The sequence below is a fragment of the Eptatretus burgeri genome, chromosome 5, assembly GCF_056783735.1.
Source record: "Eptatretus burgeri isolate ZD-2024b chromosome 5, Ebu_testis_v1, whole genome shotgun sequence".
NCBI classification, from domain to species: Eukaryota; Metazoa; Chordata; class Myxini; order Myxiniformes; family Myxinidae; genus Eptatretus; species Eptatretus burgeri.
In genome coordinates this window covers 19867385-19890320 of record NC_140965.1, presented here as the reverse complement: position 1 = coordinate 19890320, position 22936 = coordinate 19867385, and the positions used below count along the sequence as shown (strand labels likewise).

Genomic DNA, 22936 nt, shown 5'->3' with positions numbered 1-22936 from the left:
GATGTGGTTCACCTGAGGTTGATTTCAACAGGTTGAGGCGAAGGACCTCCATTTTGCACCCCTTCCATAGAATGGTCAGAGAAGTAAACTTTTTGAGTTGGGGGGGGGGGTGTATTTTAAACTTTAATGCAGAAAAGAAAAATAATCACGATCTAATATGTTTATAGGAAGGGGTCAAGAATTCTGCTACATCTATGCAATGTCTAGATGTCTCCTCATTAATATTTAATTTTCACTCCCTCTCCGTAGGAGAGCGGAGAACGCAGCGTGTTAGAGCTGCAGAGGTTTGGCCGCAAGAACCGCCCGAACGTCAGGATTCTTGACCGCCTTCGCACCGAGATGCGGCGACTGGCCGCCGAACGCGGCGAACAGGAGCGGCTTCCACGTCTACGTCTCCCCGAACCTCCCCAACCGAACAGCGAGCCGTTGTGCACCGTGGACGTGTGACGCGGTCCCCTGAGCACGGCTAAAGTGTGCAGACAAGATACGATCTCGTGCTTTAGTTTACAGCTTTGCTCGCAGGAACACGATTCGTCTTGTTTGAGCATTTGCTTTTTCATCATTTTTACCCCAATTTTCTTGACTAGGAAGCAAACGAACAGCTCAGTTTAACACGATGGTGTGACTGATGTTTCTTGTGATTTTGATGTCAGGTTAAAAAAAAAAAAAAAAACTTTGAAGGATTTTAATTTATGAATTATTTTTTCGTAATTATACCTCGTATGAACGAACACCCTGCCTTCCTTTTTCATCATGTAACCTTGCATTGTCGTTCTTGGTTTCATTTGATTCCTGAATGTCAAATGCTAAGAGGTATTCATCTTGGCTGTCTGCACGTTTGAAGACGCACAGTTCATTGTAACGCAAGCAGTTATTTTTGAGGATTGGAGGTTGCGTCTGTTGGGGGTTGTGAGGGTGTGTGGGTATTGTTAATTTAGCACACATGCTAAAAGATGTGGCTTCTGTTTTTTTTTAACCTTTGATTTTAAAATTTTAATCTAAAGGTAACAGTCGTCCTATACTTTTACTTTTGGAATTTGATTTTAACTTTTCTTCTCCAGCTACCATACATTGTCCCAAAAGTTATCCATTGCCATATTAAACTGGATTTGAACTCTGAGCATTGGGTTTGATTATAATGTCGTCAGTGCAACAAGTCTGGGGTTTTCGTTTTCTTCATACTTCGCATTTTAAACTGGAAATTTGGATAGGGATGGGCTTGGGGAGGGTAAACGAGGGCAGAAAAGATCATGTTTTTGGATTGGGGACGATCTGAGATGGTGGTGAGCAGTCTTGAAGACCTGGAGGGAAGAATGAGATTGAAAAAAATGGAGAAGTTGGTTCCACACGTGGGGAAAAAAAGAGTAACGAATGGGTGGAGGTGAGTAGTGAATCGGGATTTTGGAAGTTTCACCAGAAGGGGGTTGATTGTGGACCGCATGCATCCTGCAGAAATCTTCATGGATTGAAACATTTAATACAGCTGTATTTGCACCTGCAGGATTTTTGCTCATGTGGCCAACACCTACTGACGATGCATAAGAGGGTTTGTGATATTGGGGTTAATAAATTTAATGTCACTCTGTGTTGGGTCGATCTTTAAATATACCTGAAGATGCACCAAAACCTTCCCATTAAACGGTACTGTGGAAGAGTGTTTGTATCAACAATGGACTGGCATCCTTGAGGAAATATTTTCCTGAAAAACTATGTTTACATGTGCTTTTTGTCCCCTGCCCTTCTGACAAGATCAAAGACGGGGACATTAAAATGAGCTGCGTCCGACTGACCAACCGACTGATCATCTGTCCATGTACTTTTGTGGATGCGATACTGTATTTCAAAAATGGTTGAGCATTGAGTTTTCATATTGCAGCTGAGCAAAGGTACCCGCCATTGCCAGATCCCTCCTCCCATTCACCTCCCTCCACCCACCTCATATCCCATTCCCCTCCTCCACCCACCTCGTATCCCATTCCCCTCCCGCCTCCACCCACCTCGTATCCCATTCCCCTCCCTCCTCCACCCACCTCGTATCCCATTCCCCTCCCTCCTCCACCCACCTCGTATCCCATTCCCCTCCCTCCTCCACCCACCTCGTATCCCATTCCCCTCCCTCCTCCACCCACCTCGTCTCCCATTCCCCTCCCTCCTCCACCCACCTCGTATCCCATTCCCCTCCCCCCTCCACCCACCTCGCATCCCATCCCATTCCCCTCCCTCCTCCACCCACCTCGTATCCCATTCCCCTCCCTCCTCCACCCACCTCGTATCCCATTCCCCTCCCTCCTCCACCCACCTCGTATCCCATTCCCCTCCCTCCTCCACCCACCTCGTATGCCATTCCCCTCCCTCCTCCACCCACCTCGTATCCCATTCCCCTCCCTCCTCCACCCACCTCGTATCCCATTCCCCTCCCTCCTCCACCCACCTCGTATCCCATTCCCCTCCCTCCTCCACCCACCTCGTATCCCATTCCCCTCCCTCCTCCACCCACCTCGTATCCCATTCCCCTCCCTCCTCCACCCACCTCGTATCCCATTCCCCTCCCTCCTCCACCCACCTCGTATCCCATTCCCCTCCCTCCTCCACCCACCTCGTATCCCATTCCCCTCCCTCCTCCACCCACCTCGTATCCCATTCCCCTCCCTCCTCCACCCACCTCGTATCCCATTCCCCTCCCTCCTCCACCCACCTCGTATCCCATTCCCCTCCCTCCTCCACCCACCTCGTATCCCATTCCCCTCCCTCCTCCACCCACCTCGTATCCCATTCCCCTCCCTCCTCCACCCACCTCGTATCCCATTCCCCTCCCTCCTCCACCCACCTCGTATCCCATTCCCCTCCCTCCTCCACCCACCTCGTATCCCATTCCCCTCCCACCTCACACTCCACGCCCCATTTCCTTAATACCTCCTCCCACCTCATACCTCCTCCTCCACCTCCACCCACCTCGTATCCCATTCCCCTCCCTCCTCCACCCACCTCGTCCCATTCCTCCTCCACCTCCACCCACCTCGTATCCCATCCTCCCCTCCCTCCTCCACCCACCTCGTCCTCCTCCTCCACCTCCACCCACCTCGTCCTCCTCCTCCTCCTCCTCCACCCACCTCGTCCTCCTCCTCCACCTCCACCCACCTCGTCCTCCTCCTCCACCTCCACCCACCTCGTCCTCCTCCTCCACCTCCACCCACCTCGTCCTCCTCCTCCACCTCCACCCACCTCGTCCTCCTCCACCACCTCCACCCATCTCGTCCTCCTCCTCCACCTCCACCCACCTCGTCCTCCTCCTCCACCTCCACCCACCTCGTCCTCCTCCACCTCCACCCACCTCGTCCTCCTCCTCCACCTCCACCCACCTCGTCCTCCTCCTCCACCTCCACCCACCTCGTCCTCCTCCACCTCCACCCACCTCGTCCTCCTCCACCCACCTCGTCCTCCTCCACCTCCACCCACCTCGTCCTCCTCCTCCTCCACCCACCTCGTCCTCCTCCACCCACCTCGTCCTCCTCCACCCACCTCGTCCTCCTCCACCCACCTCGTCCTCCACCCACCTCGTCCTCCACCCACCTCGTCCTCCTCCACCCACCTCGTCCTCCTCCACCCACCTCGTCCTCCTCCACCCACCTCGTCCTCCTCCTCCCACCTCGTCCTCCTCCTCCACCCACCACGTCCTCCTCCGTCCTCCTCCACCCACCTCGTTCTCCTCCCTCCTCCTCCTCCACCACCCACCTCGTTCTCCTCCCTCCTCCTCCTCCACCACCCACCTCGTTCTCCTCCTCCTCCTCCACCACCCACCTCGTTCTCCTCCTCCTCCTCCACCACCCACCTCGTTCTCCTCCCTCCTCCTCCTCCACCACCCACCTCGTTCTCCTCCCTCCTCCTCCTCCACCACCCACCTCGTTCTCCTCCCTCCTCCTCCTCCACCACCCACCTCGTTCTCCTCCCTCCTCCTCCTCCACCACCCACCTCGTTCTCCTCCCTCCTCCTCCTCCACCACCCACCTCGTTCTCCTCCCTCCTCCTCCTCCACCACCCACCTCGTTCTCCTCCCTCCTCCTCCTCCACCCACCTCATTCTCCTCCCTCCTCCTCCTCCTCCACCCACCTCGTTCTCCTCCCTCCTCCTCCTCCTCCACCCACCTCGTTCTCCTCCCTCCTCCTCCTCCTCCACCCACCTCGTTCTCCTCCCTCCTCCTCCTCCTCCACCCACCTCGTTCTCCTCCCTCCTCCTCCACCCACCTCGTTCTCCTCCCTCCTCCTCCACCCACCTCGTTCTCCTCCCTCCTCCTCCTCCACCCACCTCGTTCTCCTCCCCCCTCCTCCTCCACCCACCTCGTTCTCCTCCCTCCTCCTCCACCCACCTCGTCCTCCCCCCTCCTCCACCCACCTCGTCCTCCTCCCTCCTCCTCCTCCCCCCACCTCGTTCTCCTCCCCCCTCCTCCTCCACCCACCTCGTTCTCCTCCCTCCTCCTCCTCCACCCACCTCGTTCTCCTCCCTCCTCCTCCTCCACCACCCACCTCGTTCTCCTCCCTCCTCCTCCTCCACCCACCTCGTTCTCCTCCCTCCTCCTCCACCCACCTCGTTCTCCTCCTCCTCCTCCTCCTCCACCCACCTCGTTCTCCTCCCTCCTCCTCCTCCTCCACCCACCTCGTTCTCCTCCCTCCCTCCTCCTCCACCCACCTCGTTCTCCTCCCTCCTCCTCCTCCACCCACCTCGTTCTCCTCCTCCTCCTCCTCCTCCACCCACCTCGTTCTCCTCCCTCCTCCTCCTCCACCACCCACCTCGTTCTCCTCCTCCCTCCTCCTCCACCCACCTCGTTCTCCTCCCTCCTCCTCCACCCACCTCGTCTCCTCCTCCACCTCCACCCACCTCGTCCTCCTCCACCCACCTCGTCCTCCTCCTCCACCCACCTCGTCCTCCTCCTCCACCTCCACCCACCTCGTCCTCCTCCTCCACCTCCACCCACCTCGTCCTCCTCCTCCACCTCCACCCACCTCGTCCTCCTCCTCCCACCTCGTCCTCCTCCTCCCACCTCGTCCTCCTCCACCCACCTCGTCCTCCTCCACCCACCTCGTCCTCCTCCACCCACCTCGTCCTCCACCCACCTCGTCCTCCTCCACCCACCTCGTCCTCCTCCACCCACCTCGTCCTCCTCCACCCACCTCGTCCTCCTCCTCCCACCTCGTCCTCCTCCACCCACCTCGTCCTCCTCCACCCACCTCGTCCTCCTCCACCCACCTCGTCCTCCTCCACCCACCTCGTCCTCCTCCACCCGCCTCGTCCTCCACCCACCTCGTCCTCCTCCACCCACCTCGTCCTCCTCCTCCCACCTCGTCCTCCTCGTCCTCCTCCTCCACCCACCACGTCCTCCTCCGTCCTCCTCCACCCACCTCGTTCTCCTCCCTCCTCCTCCTCCACCACCCACCTCGTTCTCCTCCACCCACCTCCTCCTCCTCCACCCACCTCGTTCTCCTCCTCCTCCACCACCCACCTCGTTCTCCTCCTCCTCCTCCACCCACCTCGACCTCCTCCACCCACCTCGTCCTCCTCCCCCCCCCTCGTCCTCCTCCACCCACCTCTTCCTCCCCCCCCCCCCTCCTCCTCCTCCACCCACCGCGTCCGCCGCCCCCCACCCCGGCCTCCGCCACCCACCTCGTCCTCCTCCACCCACCTCGTCCTCCTCCACCCACCTCGTCCTCCTCCCTCCTCCTCCTCCTCCACCCACCTCGTTCTCCTCCCTCCTCCTCCTCCACCACCCACCTCGTTCTCCTCCCTCCTCCTCCTCCACCACCCACCTCGTTCTCCTCCTCCTCCTCCACCCACCTCGTTCCTCCTCCCTCCTCCTCCTCCACCCACCTCGTTCTCCTCCCTCCTCCTCCTCCACCACCCACCTCGTTCTCCTCCCTCCTCCTCCTCCTCCACCCACCTCGTCCTCCTCCTCCCACCTCCTCCTCCTCCACCCACCTCGTTCTCCTCCTCCTCCACCACCCACCTCGTTCTCCTCCTCCTCCTCCTCCACCCACCTCGTTCTCCTCCCTCCTCCTCCTCCTCCACCCACCTCGTCCTCCTCCACCCACCTCGTCCTCCTCCACCCACCTCGTCCTCCTCCCTCCTCCTCCTCCTCCACCCACCTCGTTCTCCTCCCTCCTCCTCCTCCTCCTCCACCCACCTCGTTCTCCTCCTCCTCCTCCTCCACCCACCTCGTTCTCCTCCCTCCTCCTCCTCCACCACCCACCTCGTGCTCCTCCCTCCTCCTCCTCCACCGCCCACCTCGTTCTCCTCCCTCCTCCTCCTCCACCACCCACCTCGTTCTCCTCCCTCCTCCTCCTCCACCCACCTCGTTCTCCTCCCTCCTCCTCCTCCACCCACCTCGTTCTCCTCCCTCCTCCTCCTCCACCACCCACCTCGTTCTCCTCCCTCCTCCTCCTCCACCACCCTCCTCGTTCTCCTCCCTCCTCCTCCTCCGCCGCCCACCTCGTCCTCCTCCCTCCTCCTCCTCCACCACCCACCTCGTTCTCCTCCCTCCTCCTCCTCCACCACCCACCTCGTTCTCCTCCTCCTCCTCCTCCACCACCCACCTCGTTCTCCTCCCTCCTCCTCCTCCACCACCCACCTCGTTCTCCTCCTCCTCCTCCTCCTCCACCCACCTCGTTCTCCTCCCTCCTCCTCCTCCTCCACCCACCTCGTTCTCCTCCCTCCTCCTCCTCCTCCACCCACCTCGTTCTCCTCCCTCCTCCTCCTCCTCCTCCACCCACCTCGTTCTCCTCCCTCCTCCTCCTCCACCCACCTCGTTCTCCTCCCTCCTCCTCCTCCTCCACCCACCTCGTTCTCCTCCCTCCTCCTCCTCCACCACCCACCTCGTTCTCCTCCCTCCTCCTCCTCCTCCACCCACCTCGTTCTCCTCCCTCCTCCTCCTCCTCCACCCACCTCGTTCTCCTCCCTCCTCCTCCTCCACCACCCACCTCGTTCTCCTCCCTCCTCCTCCTCCACCCACCTCGTTCTCCTCCCCTCCTCCTCCACCCACCTCGTTCTCCTCCCTCCTCCTCCTCCTCCACCCACCTCGTTCTCCTCCCTCCTCCTCCTCCTCCACCCACCTCGTTCTCCTCCCTCCTCCTCCTCCTCCTCCACCCACCTCGTTCTCCTCCCTCCTCCTCCACCCACCTCGTTCTCCTCCCTCCTCCTCCTCCTCCACCCACCTCGTTCTCCTCCCTCCTCCTCCTCCACCCACCTCGTTCTCCTCCCTCCTCCTCCTCCACCCACCTCGTTCTCCTCCCTCCTCCTCCTCCTCCACCCACCTCGTTCTCTCCTCCTCCTCCTCCTCCTCCACCCACCTCGTTCTCCTCCCTCCTCCTCCTCCTCCACCCACCTCGTTCTCCTCCCTCCTCCTCCTCCTCCACCCACCTCGTTCTCCTCCCTCCTCCTCCTCCACCCACCTCGTTCTCCTCCCTCCTCCTCCTCCTCCACCCACCTCGTTCTCCTCCCTCCTCCTCCTCCACCCACCTCGTTCTCCTCCCTCCTCCTCCTCCTCCACCCACCTCGTTCTCCTCCCTCCTCCTCCTCCACCCACCTCGTTCTCCTCCCTCCTCCTCCTCCTCCTCCACCCACCTCGTTCTCCTCCTCCTCCTCCTCCTCCTCCACCCACCTCGTTCTCCTCCTCCCTCCTCCTCCTCCTCCACCCACCTCGTTCTCCTCCCTCCTCCTCCTCCTCCACCCACCTCGTTCTCCTCCTCCTCCTCCTCCACCCACCTCGTTCTCCTCCCTCCTCCTCCTCCACCCACCTCGTTCTCCTCCTCCTCCTCCTCCACCACCCACCTCGTTCTCCTCCCTCCTCCTCCTCCACCCACCTCGTTCTCCTCCCTCCTCCTCCTCCTCCACCCACCTCGTTCTCCTCCCTCCTCCTCCTCCTCCACCCACCTCGTTCTCCTCCTCCTCCTCCTCCTCCTCCTCCACCCACCTCGTTCTCCTCCCTCCTCCTCCTCCTCCACCCACCTCGTTCTCCTCCCTCCTCCTCCTCCTCCACCCACCTCGTTCTCCTCCCTCCTCCTCCTCCTCCACCCACCTCGTTCTCCTCCCTCCTCCTCCTCCTCCACCCACCTCGTTCTCCTCCCTCCTCCTCCTCCTCCACCCACCTCGTTCTCCTCCCTCCTCCTCCTCCTCCACCCACCTCGTTCTCCTCCCTCCTCCTCCTCCTCCACCCACCTCGTTCTCCTCCCTCCTCCTCCTCCTCCTCCACCCACCTCGTTCTCCTCCCTCCTCCTCCTCCTCCACCCACCTCGTTCTCCTCCTCCTCCTCCTCCTCCTCCTCCTCCACCCACCTCGTTCTCCTCCCTCCTCCTCCTCCACCCACCTCGTTCTCCTCCTCCTCCTCCTCCTCCTCCACCCACCTCGTTCTCCTCCCTCCTCCTCCTCCTCCTCCACCCACCTCGTTCTCCTCCCTCCTCCTCCTCCTCCACCCACCTCGTTCTCCTCCCTCCTCCTCCTCCTCCACCCACCTCGTTCTCCTCCCTCCTCCTCCTCCACCCACCTCGTTCTCCTCCCTCCTCCTCCTCCTCCACCCACCTCGTTCTCCTCCTCCTCCTCCTCCTCCTCCACCCACCTCGTTCTCCTCCTCCTCCTCCTCCTCCTCCACCCACCTCGTTCTCCTCCCTCCTCCTCCTCCACCCACCTCGTTCTCCTCCCTCCTCCTCCTCCTCCACCCACCTCGTTCTCCTCCCTCCTCCTCCTCCTCCACCCACCTCGTTCTCCTCCCTCCTCCTCCTCCTCCTCCACCCACCTCGTTCTCCTCCCTCCTCCTCCTCCTCCACCCACCTCGTTCTCCTCCCTCCTCCTCCTCCTCCTCCACCCACCTCGTTCTCCTCCCTCCTCCTCCTCCTCCACCCACCTCGTTCTCCTCCCTCCTCCTCCTCCTCCTCCACCCACCTCGTTCTCCTCCCTCCTCCTCCTCCACCCACCTCGTTCTCCTCCTCCTCCTCCTCCTCCACCCACCTCGTTCTCCTCCCTCCTCCTCCTCCACCCACCTCGTTCTCCTCCCTCCTCCTCCTCCTCCACCCACCTCGTTCTCCTCCCTCCTCCTCCTCCTCCACCCACCTCGTTCTCCTCCCTCCTCCTCCTCCTCCTCCACCCACCTCGTTCTCCTCCCTCCTCCTCCTCCTCCTCCACCCACCTCGTTCTCCTCCTCCTCCTCCTCCTCCACCCACCTCGTTCTCCTCCCTCCTCCTCCTCCACCCACCTCGTTCTCCTCCCTCCTCCTCCTCCTCCACCCACCTCGTTCTCCTCCCTCCTCCTCCTCCACCCACCTCGTTCTCCTCCCTCCTCCTCCTCCACCCACCTCGTTCTCCTCCTCCTCCTCCTCCTCCTCCACCCACCTCGTTCTCCTCCTCCTCCTCCTCCTCCACCCACCTCGTTCTCCTCCCTCCTCCTCCTCCACCCACCTCGTTCTCCTCCCTCCTCCTCCTCCACCCACCTCGTTCTCCTCCCTCCTCCTCCTCCACCCACCTCGTTCTCCTCCTCCTCCTCCTCCTCCACCCACCTCGTTCTCCTCCCTCCTCCTCCTCCTCCTCCACCCACCTCGTTCTCCTCCCTCCTCCTCCTCCACCCACCTCGTTCTCCTCCCTCCTCCTCCTCCACCCACCTCGTTCTCCTCCCTCCTCCTCCTCCACCCACCTCGTTCTCCTCCCTCCTCCTCCTCCACCCACCTCGTTCTCCTCCCTCCTCCTCCTCCACCCACCTCGTTCTCCTCCCTCCTCCTCCTCCTCCTCCACCCACCTCGTTCTCCTCCCTCCTCCTCCTCCTCCACCCACCTCGTTCTCCTCCCTCCTCCTCCTCCACCCACCTCGTTCTCCTCCTCCTCCTCCTCCACCACCTCGTTCTCCTCCCTCCTCCTCCTCCTCCACCCACCTCGTTCTCCTCCCTCCTCCTCCTCCTCCACCCACCTCGTTCTCCTCCCTCCTCCTCCTCCTCCACCCACCTCGTTCTCCTCCCTCCTCCTCCTCCACCCACCTCGTTCTCCTCCCTCCTCCTCCTCCACCCACCTCGTTCTCCTCCCTCCTCCTCCTCCACCCACCTCGTTCTCCTCCCTCCTCCTCCACCCACCTCGTTCTCCTCCCTCCTCCTCCTCCTCCACCCACCTCGTTCTCCTCCCTCCTCCTCCTCCACCACCCACCTCGTTCTCCTCCCTCCTCCTCCTCCACCCACCTCGTTCTCCTCCCTCCTCCTCCTCCTCCACCCACCTCGTTCTCCTCCCTCCTCCTCCTCCACCCACCTCGTTCTCCTCCCTCCTCCTCCTCCACCCACCTCGTTCTCCTCCTCCTCCTCCTCCTCCACCCACCTCGTTCTCCTCCTCCTCCTCCTCCACCCACCTCGTTCTCCTCCCTCCTCCTCCTCCTCCACCCACCTCGTTCTCCTCCTCCTCCTCCTCCTCCACCCACCTCGTTCTCCTCCCTCCTCCTCCTCCACCCACCTCGTTCTCCTCCCTCCTCCTCCTCCTCCACCCACCTCGTTCTCCTCCCTCCTCCTCCTCCTCCACCCACCTCGTTCTCCTCCTCCTCCTCCTCCTCCACCCACCTCGTTCTCCTCCCTCCTCCTCCTCCACCCACCTCGTTCTCCTCCTCCTCCTCCTCCTCCACCCACCTCGTTCTCCTCCCTCCTCCTCCTCCTCCACCCACCTCGTTCTCCTCCCTCCTCCTCCTCCACCCACCTCGTTCTCCTCCCTCCTCCTCCTCCACCCACCTCGTTCTCCTCCCTCCTCCACCCACCTCGTTCTCCTCCCTCCTCCTCCTCCACCCACCTCGTTCTCCTCCTCCCTCCTCCTCCACCCACCTCGTTCTCCTCCTCCTCCTCCTCCTCCACCCACCTCGTTCTCCTCCCTCCTCCTCCTCCACCCACCTCGTTCTCCTCCTCCTCCTCCTCCACCCACCTCGTTCTCCTCCCTCCTCCTCCTCCACCCACCTCGTTCTCCTCCCTCCTCCTCCTCCACCCACCTCGTTCTCCTCCTCCTCCTCCTCCTCCACCCACCTCGTTCTCCTCCCTCCTCCTCCTCCTCCACCCACCTCGTTCTCCTCCCTCCTCCTCCTCCACCCACCTCGTTCTCCTCCCTCCTCCTCCTCCACCCACCTCGTTCTCCTCCCTCCTCCTCCTCCTCCACCCACCTCGTTCTCCTCCTCCTCCTCCTCCACCCACCTCGTTCTCCTCCCTCCTCCTCTCCTCCACCCACCTCGTTCTCCTCCCTCCTCCTCCTCCACCCACCTCGTTCTCCTCCTCCTCCTCCTCCTCCACCCACCTCGTTCTCCTCCCTCCTCCTCCTCCTCCACCCACCTCGTTCTCCTCCCTCCTCCTCCTCCACCCACCTCGTTCTCCTCCCTCCTCCTCCTCCACCCACCTCGTTCTCCTCCCTCCTCCTCCTCCACCCACCTCGTTCTCCTCCTCCTCCTCCTCCTCCACCCACCTCGTTCTCCTCCCTCCTCCTCCTCCTCCACCCACCTCGTTCTCCTCCTCCTCCTCCTCCTCCACCCACCTCGTTCTCCTCCCTCCTCCTCCTCCACCCACCTCGTTCTCCTCCCTCCTCCTCCTCCACCCACCTCGTTCTCCTCCCTCCTCCTCCTCCACCCACCTCGTTCTCCTCCTCCTCCTCCTCCTCCTCCACCCACCTCGTTCTCCTCCCTCCTCCTCCTCCTCCACCCACCTCGTTCTCCTCCCTCCTCCTCCTCCACCCACCTCGTTCTCCTCCCTCCTCCTCCTCCTCCACCCACCTCGTTCTCCTCCTCCTCCTCCTCCACCCACCTCGTTCTCCTCCCTCCTCCTCCTCCTCCACCCACCTCGTTCTCCTCCCTCCTCCTCCTCCACCCACCTCGTTCTCCTCCCTCCTCCTCCTCCACCCACCTCGTTCTCCTCCCTCCTCCTCCTCCACCCACCTCGTTCTCCTCCTCCTCCTCCTCCACCCACCTCGTTCTCCTCCCTCCTCCTCCTCCTCCACCCACCTCGTTCTCCTCCCTCCTCCTCCTCCACCCACCTCGTTCTCTCCTCCCTCCTCCTCCTCCTCCACCCACCTCGTTCTCCTCCCTCCTCCTCCTCCTCCACCCACCTCGTTCTCCTCCCTCCTCCTCCTCCTCCACCCACCTCGTTCTCCTCCCTCCTCCTCCTCCACCCACCTCGTTCTCCTCCCTCCTCCTCCTCCTCCACCCACCTCGTTCTCCTCCCTCCTCCTCCTCCACCCACCTCGTTCTCCTCCTCCTCCTCCTCCTCCACCCACCTCGTTCTCCTCCTCCCTCCTCCTCCTCCACCCACCTCGTTCTCCTCCTCCTCCTCCTCCACCCACCTCGTTCTCCTCCTCCTCCTCCTCCACCCACCTCGTTCTCCTCCCTCCTCCTCCTCCTCCACCCACCTCGTTCTCCTCCTCCTCCTCCTCCTCCACCCACCTCGTTCTCCTCCCTCCTCCTCCTCCTCCACCCACCTCGTTCTCCTCCCTCCTCCTCCTCCTCCACCCACCTCGTTCTCCTCCCTCCTCCTCCTCCTCCACCCACCTCGTTCTCCTCCCTCCTCCTCCTCCTCCACCCACCTCGTTCTCCTCCCTCCTCCTCCTCCTCCACCCACCTCGTTCTCCTCCTCCTCCTCCTCCTCCTCCACCCACCTCGTTCTCCTCCCTCCTCCTCCACCCACCTCGTTCTCCTCCCTCCTCCTCCTCCTCCACCCACCTCGTTCTCCTCCCTCCTCCTCCTCCTCCACCCACCTCGTTCTCCTCCCTCCTCCTCCTCCACCACCCACCTCGTTCTCCTCCCTCCTCCTCCTCCACCCACCTCGTTCTCCTCCTCCTCCTCCTCTCCTCCTCCACCCACCTCGTTCTCCTCCCTCCTCCTCCTCCTCCACCCACCTCGTTCTCCTCCCTCCTCCTCCTCCACCCACCTCGTTCTCCTCCTCCTCCTCCACCCACCTCGTTCTCCTCCCTCCTCCTCCACCCACCTCGTTCTCCTCCTCCTCCTCCTCCACCCACCTCGTTCTCCTCCTCCTCCTCCTCCTCCACCCACCTCGTTCTCCTCCTCCTCCTCCTCCTCCACCCACCTCGGTCTCCTCCCTCCTCCTCCTCCACCCACCTCGTTCTCCTCCCTCCTCCTCCTCCACCCACCTCGTTCTCCTCCCTCCTCCTCCTCCACCCACCTCGTTCTCCTCCCTCCTCCTCCTCCACCCACCTCGTTCTCCTCCCTCCTCCTCCTCCTCCACCCACCTCGTTCTCTCCTCCCTCCTCCTCCTCCTCCACCCACCTCGTTCTCCTCCCTCCTCCTCCTCCACCCACCTCGTTCTCCTCCCTCCTCCTCCTCCACCCACCTCGTTCTCCTCCCTCCTCCTCCTCCTCCACCCACCTCGTTCTCCTCCCTCCTCCTCCTCCTCCACCCACCTCGTTCTCCTCCCTCCTCCTCCTCCTCCACCCACCTCGTTCTCTCCTCCTCCTCCTCCTCCACCCACCTCGTTCTCCTCCCTCCTCCTCCTCCTCCACCCACCTCGTTCTCCTCCCTCCTCCTCCTCCTCCACCCACCTCGTTCTCCTCCCTCCTCCTCCTCCTCCACCCACCTCGTTCTCCTCCCTCCTCCTCCTCCTCCACCCACCTCGTTCTCCTCCCTCCTCCTCCTCCTCCACCCACCTCGTTCTCCTCCCTCCTCCTCCTCCTCCACCCACCTCGTTCTCCTCCCTCCTCCTCCTCCACCCACCTCGTTCTCCTCCCTCCTCCTCCTCCTCCACCCACCTCGTTCTCCTCCCTCCTCCTCCTCCACCCACCTCGTTCTCCTCCCTCCTCCTCCTCCACCCACCTCGTTCTCCTCCCTCCTCCTCCTCCTCCACCCACCTCGTTCTCCTCCCTCCTCCTCCTCCTCCACCCACCTCGTTCTCCTCCTCCTCCTCCTCCTCCACCCACCTCGTTCTCCTCCCTCCTCCTCCTCCTCCACCCACCTCGTTCTCCTCCCTCCTCCTCCTCCTCCACCCACCTCGTTCTCCTCCCTCCTCCTCCTCCTCCACCCACCTCGTTCTCCTCCCTCCTCCTCCTCCTCCTCCACCCACCTCGTTCTCCTCCCTCCTCCTCCTCCACCCACCTCGTTCTCCTCCCTCCTCCTCCTCCACCCACCTCGTTCTCCTCCTCCTCCTCCTCCTCCACCCACCTCGTTCTCCTCCCTCCTCCTCCTCCTCCTCCACCCACCTCGTTCTCCTCCCTCCTCCTCCTCCTCCACCCACCTCGTTCTCCTCCCTCCTCCTCCTCCTCCACCCACCTCGTTCTCCTCCTCCCTCCTCCTCCTCCTCCACCCACCTCGTTCTCCTCCCTCCTCCTCCTCCACCCACCTCGTTCTCCTCCCTCCTCCTCCTCCTCCACCCACCTCGTTCTCCTCCCTCCTCCTCCTCCTCCACCCACCTCGTTCTCCTCCCTCCTCCTCCTCCACCCACCTCGTTCTCCTCCCTCCTCCTCCTCCTCCACCCACCTCGTTCTCCTCCCTCCTCCTCCTCCTCACCCACCTCGTTCTCCTCCTCCTCCTCCTCCTCCACCCACCTCGTTCTCCTCCCTCCTCCTCCTCCACCCACCTCGTTCTCCTCCCTCCTCCTCCTCCTCCTCCACCCACCTCGTTCTCCTCCCTCCTCCTCCTCCTCCTCCACCCACCTCGTTCTCCTCCCTCCTCCTCCTCCTCCACCCACCTCGTTCTCCTCCTCCTCCTCCTCCTCCACCCACCTCGTTCTCCTCCTCCTCCTCCTCCTCCACCCACCTCGTTCTCCTCCCTCCTCCTCCTCCACCCACCTCGTTCTCCTCCCTCCTCCTCCTCCTCCACCCACCTCGTTCTCCTCCCTCCTCCTCCTCCTCCACCCACCTCGTTCTCCTCCCTCCTCCTCCTCCTCCACCCACCTCGTTCTCCTCCCTCCTCCTCCTCCTCCACCCACCTCGTTCTCCTCCCTCCTCCTCCTCCTCCACCCACCTCGTTCTCCTCCTCCTCCTCCTCCTCCTCCACCCACCTCGTTCTCCTCCCTCCTCCTCCTCCTCCTCCACCCACCTCGTTCTCCTCCTCCTCCTCCTCCTCCTCCACCCACCTCGTTCTCCTCCCTCCTCCTCCTCCTCCACCCACCTCGTTCTCCTCCCTCCTCCTCCTCCTCCACCCACCTCGTTCTCCTCCCTCCTCCTCCTCCTCCTCCACCCACCTCGTTCTCCTCCCTCCTCCTCCTCCTCCACCCACCTCGTTCTCCTCCTCCTCCTCCTCCTCCACCCACCTCGTTCTCCTCCCTCCTCCTCCTCCTCCACCCACCTCGTTCTCCTCCCTCCTCCTCCTCCTCCACCCACCTCGTTCTCCTCCCTCCTCCTCCTCCACCCACCTCGTTCTCCTCCCTCCTCCTCCTCCTCCACCCACCTCGTTCTCCTCCCTCCTCCTCCTCCACCCACCTCGTTCTCCTCCCTCCTCCTCCTCCTCCACCCACCTCGTTCTCCTCCCTCCTCCTCCTCCTCCACCCACCTCGTTCTCCTCCCTCCTCCTCCTCCACCCACCTCGTTCTCCTCCCTCCTCCTCCTCCTCCACCCACCTCGTTCTCCTCCCTCCTCCTCCTCCTCCACCCACCTCGTTCTCCTCCCTCCTCCTCCTCCTCCACCCACCTCGTTCTCCTCCCTCCTCCTCCTCCTCCACCCACCTCGTTCTCCTCCCTCCTCCTCCTCCTCCACCCACCTCGTTCTCCTCCCTCCTCCTCCTCCTCCACCCACCTCGTTCTCCTCCCTCCTCCTCCTCCTCCACCCACCTCGTTCTCCTCCCTCCTCCTCCTCCTCCACCCACCTCGTTCTCCTCCTCCTCCTCCTCCTCCACCCACCTCGTTCTCCTCCCTCCTCCTCCTCCACCCACCTCGTTCTCCTCCTCCTCCTCCTCCTCCACCCACCTCGTTCTCCTCCCTCCTCCTCCTCCTCCACCCACCTCGTTCTCCTCCCTCCTCCTCCTCCTCCACCCACCTCGTTCTCCTCCTCCTCCTCCTCCTCCACCCACCTCGTTCTCCTCCCTCCTCCTCCTCCTCCACCCACCTCGTTCTCCTCCCTCCTCCTCCTCCTCCACCCACCTCGTTCTCCTCCCTCCTCCTCCTCCTCCACCCACCTCGTTCTCCTCCCTCCTCCTCCTCCTCCACCCACCTCGTTCTCCTCCTCCTCCTCCTCCACCCACCTCGTTCTCCTCCCTCCTCCTCCTCCTCCACCCACCTCGTTCTCCTCCCTCCTCCTCCTCCTCCTCCACCCACCTCGTTCTCCTCCCTCCTCCTCCTCCTCCACCCACCTCGTTCTCCTCCCTCCTCCTCCTCCTCCACCCACCTCGTTCTCCTCCCTCCTCCTCCTCCTCCACCCACCTCGTTCTCCTCCCTCCTCCTCCTCCTCCACCCACCTCGTTCTCCTCCCTCCTCCTCCTCCTCCACCCACCTCGTTCTCCTCCCTCCTCCTCCTCCTCCACCCACCTCGTTCTCCTCCCTCCTCCTCCTCCTCCACCCACCTCGTTCTCCTCCCTCCTCCTCCTCCTCCACCCACCTCGTTCTCCTCCCTCCTCCTCCTCCTCCTCCACCCACCTCGTTCTCCTCCCTCCTCCTCCTCCTCCACCCACCTCGTTCTCCTCCCTCCTCCTCCTCCTCCACCCACCTCGTTCTCCTCCCTCCTCCTCCTCCTCCACCCACCTCGTTCTCCTCCCTCCTCCTCCTCCTCCACCCACCTCGTTCTCCTCCCTCCTCCTCCTCCTCCACCCACCTCGTTCTCCTCCCTCCTCCTCCTCCTCCACCCACCTCGTTCTCCTCCCTCCTCCTCCTCCTCCACCCACCTCGTTCTCCTCCCTCCTCCTCCTCCTCCTCCACCCACCTCGTTCTCCTCCCTCCTCCTCCTCCTCCACCCACCTCGTTCTCCTCCCTCCTCCTCCTCCTCCTCCACCCACCTCGTTCTCCTCCCTCCTCCTCCTCCTCCTCCACCCACCTCGTTCTCCTCCCTCCTCCTCCTCCTCCTCCACCCACCTCGTTCTCCTCCCTCCTCCTCCTCCTCCTCCACCCACCTCGTTCTCCTCCCTCCTCCTCCTCCTCCACCCACCTCGTTCTCCTCCCTCCTCCTCCTCCTCCACCCACCTCGTTCTCCTCCCTCCTCCTCCTCCTCCTCCACCCACCTCGTTCTCCTCCCTCCTCCTCCTCCTCCACCCACCTCGTTCTCCTCCCTCCTCCTCCTCCTCCTCCACCCACCTCGTTCTCCTCCCTCCTCCTCCTCCACCCACCTCGTTCTCCTCCCTCCTCCTCCTCCACCCACCTCGTTCTCCTCCCTCCTCCTCCTCCTCCACCCACCTCGTTCTCCTCCCTCCTCCTCCTCCTCCACCCACCTCGTTCTCCTCCCTCCTCCTCCTCCTCCACCCACCTCGTTCTCCTCCCTCCTCCTCCTCCTCCACCCACCTCGTTCTCCTCCCTCCTCCTCCTCCACCCACCTCGTTCTCCTCCCTCCTCCTCCTCCTCCACCCACCTCGTTCTCCTCCCTCCTCCTCCTCCACCCACCTCGTTCTCCTCCCTCCTCCTCCTCCACCCACCTCGTTCTCCTCCCTCCTCCTCCTCCTCCACCCACCTCGTTCTCCTCCCTCCTCCTCCTCCTCCACCCACCTCGTTCTCCTCCCTCCTCCTCCTCCTCCACCCACCTCGTTCTCCTCCCTCCTCCTCCTCCTCCACCCACCTCGTTCTCCTCCCTCCTCCTCCTCCTCCACCCACCTCGTTCTCCTCCCTCCTCCTCCTCCTCCACCCACCTCGTTCTCCTCCCTCCTCCTCCTCCTCCACCCACCTCGTTCTCCTCCCTCCTCCTCCTCCTCCACCCACCTCGTTCTCCTCCCTCCTCCTCCTCCTCCACCCACCTCGTTCTCCTCCCTCCTCCTCCTCCACCCACCTCGTTCTCCTCCCTCCTCCTCCTCCTCCACCCACCTCGTTCTCCTCCCTCCTCCTCCTCCTCCACCCACCTCGTTCTCCTCCCTCCTCCTCCTCCTCCTCCACCCACCTCGTTCTCCTCCCTCCTCCTCCTCCTCCACCCACCTCGTTCTCCTCCCTCCTCCTCCACCCACCTCGTTCTCCTCCCTCCTCCTCCTCCACCCACCTCGTTCTCCTCCCTCCTCCTCCTCCTCCACCCACCTCGTTCTCCTCCCTCCTCCTCCTCCACCCACCTCGTTCTCCTCCCTCCTCCTCCTCCACCCACCTCGTTCTCCTCCCTCCTCCTCCTCCTCCACCCACCTCGTTCTCCTCCCTCCTCCTCCTCCTCCACCCACCTCGTTCTCCTCCCCTCCTCCTCCTCCTCCACCCACCTCGTTCTCCTCCCTCCTCCTCCTCCACCCACCTCGTTCTCCTCCCTCCTCCTCCTCCACCCACCTCGTTCTCCTCCCTCCTCCTCCTCCTCCACCCACCTCGTTCTCCTCCCTCCTCCTCCTCCTCCACCCACCTCGTTCTCCTCCCTCCTCCCTCCTCCTCCACCCACCTCGTTCTCCTCCCTCCTCCTCCTCCTCCACCCACCTCGTTCTCCTCCCTCCTCCTCCTCCTCCACCCACCTCGTTCTCCTCCCTCCTCCTCCTCCTCCTCCACCCACCTCGTTCTCCTCCCTCCTCCTCCTCCTCCTCCACCCACCTCGTTCTCCTCCCTCCTCCCTCCTCCTCCACCCACCTCGTTCTCCTCCCTCCTCCCTCCTCCTCCTCCACCCACCTCGTTCTCCTCCTCCTCCCTCCTCCTCCTCCACCCACCTCGTTCTCCTCCCTCCTCCTCCTCCTCCTCCACCCACCTCGTTCTCCTCCCTCCTCCTCCTCCACCCACCTCGTTCTCCTCCTCCTCCTCCTCCTCCTCCACCCACCTCGTTCTCCTCCCTCCTCCTCCTCCTCCACCCACCTCGTTCTCCTCCCTCCTCCTCCTCCACCCACCTCGTTCTCCTCCCTCCTCCTCCTCCACCCACCTCGTTCTCCTCCCTCCTCCTCCTCCTCCACCCACCTCGTTCTCCTCCCTCCTCCTCCTCCTCCTCCACCCACCTCGTTCTCCTCCCTCCTCCTCCTCCACCCACCTCGTTCTCCTCCCTCCTCCTCCTCCACCCACCTCGTTCTCCTCCTCCTCCCTCCTCCTCCTCCACCCACCTCGTTCTCCTCCCTCCTCCTCCTCCTCCTCCACCCACCTCGTTCTCCTCCTCCTCCTCCTCCACCCACCTCGTTCTCCTCCTCCCTCCTCCTCCTCCACCCACCTCGTTCTCCTCCCTCCTCCTCCTCCTCCACCCACCTCGTTCTCCTCCTCCTCCTCCTCCTCCACCCACCTCGTTCTCCTCCCTCCTCCTCCTCCACCCACCTCGTTCTCCTCCCTCCTCCTCCTCCTCCACCCACCTCGTTCTCCTCCCTCCTCCTCCTCCTCCACCCACCTCGTTCTCCTCCCTCCTCCTCCTCCTCCACCCACCTCGTTCTCCTCCCTCCTCCTCCTCCTCCTCCACCCACCTCGTTCTCCTCCCTCCTCCTCCTCCTCCTCCTCCACCCACCTCGTTCTCCTCCCTCCCTCCTCCTCCTCCACCCACCTCGTTCTCCTCCTCCTCCTCCTCCTCCTCCACCCACCTCGTTCTCCTCCCTCCCTCCTCCTCCTCCTCCACCCACCTCGTTCTCCTCCCTCCTCCTCCTCCTCCACCCACCTCGTTCTCCTCCCTCCTCCTCCTCCTCCACCCACCTCGTTCTCCTCCCTCCTCCTCCTCCACCCACCTCGTTCTCCTCCCTCCTCCTCCTCCTCCACCCACCTCGTTCTCCTCCCTCCTCCTCCTCCTCCTCCCTCCACCCACCTCCTCCTCCCTCCTCCTCCTCTCCTCCTCCTCCTCCACCCACCTCGTTCTCCTCCCTCCTCCTCCTCCACCCACCTCGTTCTCCTCCTCCTCCTCCTCCTCCTCCACCCACCTAGTTCTCCTCCCTCCTCCTCCTCCTCCTCCACCCACCTCGTTCTCCTCCCTCCTCCTCCTCCTCCACCCACCTCGTTCTCCTCCCTCCTCCTCCTCCACCCACCTCGTTCTCCTCCCTCCTCCTCCTCCTCCTCCACCCACCTCGTTCTCCTCCCTCCTCCTCCTCCTCCTCCACCCACCTCGTTCTCCTCCCTCCTCCCTCCTCCTCCTCCCACCCACCTCGTTCTCCTCCCTCCTCCCTCCTCCTCCTCCACCCACCTCGTTCTCCTCCCTCCTCCTCCTCCTCCTCCACCCACCTCGTTCTCCTCCCTCCTCCTCCTCCTCCTCCTCCACCCACCTCGTTCTCCTCCCTCCTCCTCCTCCTCCTCCACCCACCTCGTTCTCCTCCCTCCTCCTCCTCCTCCTCCACCCACCTCGTTCTCCTCCCTCCTCCCTCCTCCTCCTCCACCCACCTCGTTCTCCTCCCTCCTCCTCCTCCTCCTCCACCCACCTCGTTCTCCTCCCTCCTCCTCCTCCTCCACCCACCTCGTTCTCCTCCTCCTCCTCCTCCTCCACCCACCTCGTTCTCCTCCCTCCTCCCTCCTCCTCCTCCACCCACCTCGTTCTCCTCCCTCCTCCCTCCTCCTCCTCCACCCACCTCGTTCTCCTCCCTCCTCCTCCTCCTCCTCCACCCACCTCGTTCTCCTCCCTCCTCCTCCTCCTCCACCCACCTCGTTCTCCTCCCTCCTCCTCCTCCTCCACCCACCTCGTTCTCCTCCCTCCTCCTCCTCCTCCACCCACCTCGTTCTCCTCCCTCCTCCTCCTCCTCCTCCTCCACCCACCTCGTTCTCCTCCCTCCTCCTCCTCCTCCTCCACCCACCTCGTTCTCCTCCTCCTCCTCCTCCTCCTCCACCCACCTCGTTCTCCTCCCTCCTCCTCCTCCTCCACCCACCTCGTTCTCCTCCCTCCTCCTCCTCCTCCACCCACCTCGTTCTCCTCCTCCTCCTCCTCCTCCACCCACCTCGTTCTCCTCCCTCCTCCTCCTCCTCCTCCACCCACCTCGTTCTCCTCCCTCCTCCTCCTCCACCCACCCACCTCGTTCTCCTCCCTCCTCCTCCTCCTCCTCCACCCACCTCGTTCTCCTCCCTCCTCCCTCCTCCTCCTCCACCCACCTCGTTCTCCTCCCTCCTCCTCCTCCTCCACCCACCTCGTTCTCCTCCTCCTCCTCCTCCACCCACCTCGTTCTCCTCCTCCTCCTCCTCCTCCACCCACCTCGTTCTCCTCCCTCCTCCTCCTCCTCCACCCACCTCGTTCTCCTCCCTCCTCCTCCTCCTCCACCCACCTCGTTCTCCTCCCTCCTCCTCCTCCTCCCACCCACCTCGTTCTCCTCCCTCCTCCTCCTCCTCCCACCCACCTCGTTCTCCTCCTCCTCCTCCTCCTCCACCCACCTCGTTCTCCTCCTCCTCCTCCTCCTCCACCCACCTCGTTCTCCTCCCTCCTCCTCCTCCACCCACCTCGTTCTCCTCCTCCCTCCTCCTCCTCCACCCACCTCGTTCTCCTCCTCCTCCTCCTCCTCCACCCACCTCGTTCTCCTCCTCTCTCCTCCTCCTCCACCCACCTCGTTCTCCTCCTCCCTCCTCCTCCTCCTCCACCCACCTCGTTCTCCTCCTCCTCCTCCTCCTCCACCCACCTCGTTCTCCTCCCTCCTCCTCCTCCACCCACCTCGTTCTCCTCCCTCCTCCTCCTCCACCCACCTCGTTCTCCTCCTCCTCCTCCTCCTCCTCCACCCACCTCGTTCTCCTCCCTCCTCCTCCTCCACCCACCTCGTTCTCCTCCTCCTCCTCCTCCTCCACCCACCTCGTTCTCCTCCCTCCTCCTCCTCCTCCACCCACCTCGTTCTCCTCCCTCCTCCTCCTCCTCCACCCACCTCGTTCTCCTCCCTCCTCCTCCTCCTCCACCCACCTCGTTCTCCTCCCTCCTCCTCCTCCACCCACCTCGTTCTCCTCCTCCTCCTCCTCCTCCACCCACCTCGTTCTCCTCCTCCTCCTCCTCCACCCACCTCGTTCTCCTCCCTCCTCCTCCTCCACCCACCTCGTTCTCCTCCTCCTCCTCCTCCTCCTCCACCCACCTCGTTCTCCTCCCTCCTCCTCCTCCTCCACCCACCTCGTTCTCCTCCTCCTCCTCCTCCTCCACCCACCTCGTTCTCCTCCTCCCTCCTCCTCCTCCACCCACCTCGTTCTCCTCCTCCCTCCTCCTCCTCCACCCACCTCGTTCTCCTCCTCCCTCCTCCTCCTCCACCCACCTCGTTCTCCTCCTCCTCCTCCTCCTCCACCCACCTCGTTCTCCTCCCTCCTCCTCCTCCTCCACCCACCTCGTTCTCCTCCCTCCTCCTCCTCCTCCACCCACCTCGTTCTCCTCCCTCCTCCTCCTCCTCCACCCACCTCGTTCTCCTCCCTCCTCCTCCTCCACCCACCTCGTTCTCCTCCTCCCTCCTCCTCCTCCACCCACCTCGTTCTCCTCCCTCCTCCTCCTCCTCCACCCACCTCGTTCTCCTCCCTCCTCCTCCTCCTCCACCCACCTCGTTCTCCTCCTCCTCCTCCTCCTCCACCCACCTCGTTCTCCTCCCTCCTCCTCCTCCACCCACCTCGTTCTCCTCCCTCCTCCTCCTCCTCCACCCACCTCGTTCTCCTCCCTCCTCCTCCTCCTCCACCCACCTCGTTCTCCTCCCTCCTCCTCCTCCTCCTCCACCCACCTCGTTCTCCTCCTCCTCCTCCTCCTCCTCCACCCACCTCGTTCTCCTCCCTCCTCCTCCTCCACCCACCTCGTTCTCCTCCCTCCTCCTCCTCCTCCACCCACCTCGTTCTCCTCCCTCCTCCTCCTCCTCCACCCACCTCGTTCTCCTCCCTCCTCCTCCTCCTCCACCCACCTCGTTCTCCTCCTCCTCCTCCTCCTCCACCCACCTCGTTCTCCTCCCTCCTCCTCCTCCTCCACCCACCTCGTTCTCCTCCCTCCTCCTCCTCCTCCACCCACCTCGTTCTCCTCCCTCCTCCTCCTCCTCCAC

The 22936-nt window shown here is 63.8% G+C and overlaps 1 protein-coding gene across 2 annotated transcripts in view; it reads left to right on the top strand.

The window, feature by feature from the left end:
• Positions 1–1120, top strand: part of DGCR8 (DGCR8 microprocessor complex subunit) — a 64579-nt gene extending 63459 nt beyond the window's left edge. For both annotated transcript variants that reach the window (XM_085880924.1, XM_085880925.1), the window contains exon 14: positions 250–1120. In XM_085880924.1, coding sequence (XP_085737050.1) covers positions 250–447 — 198 coding nt within the window. In that variant the 3' untranslated portion in view covers positions 448–1120. The remainder of the gene's footprint in view (positions 1–249) is intronic.
• The last annotated feature ends 21816 nt before the right edge of the window (positions 1121–22936 follow it).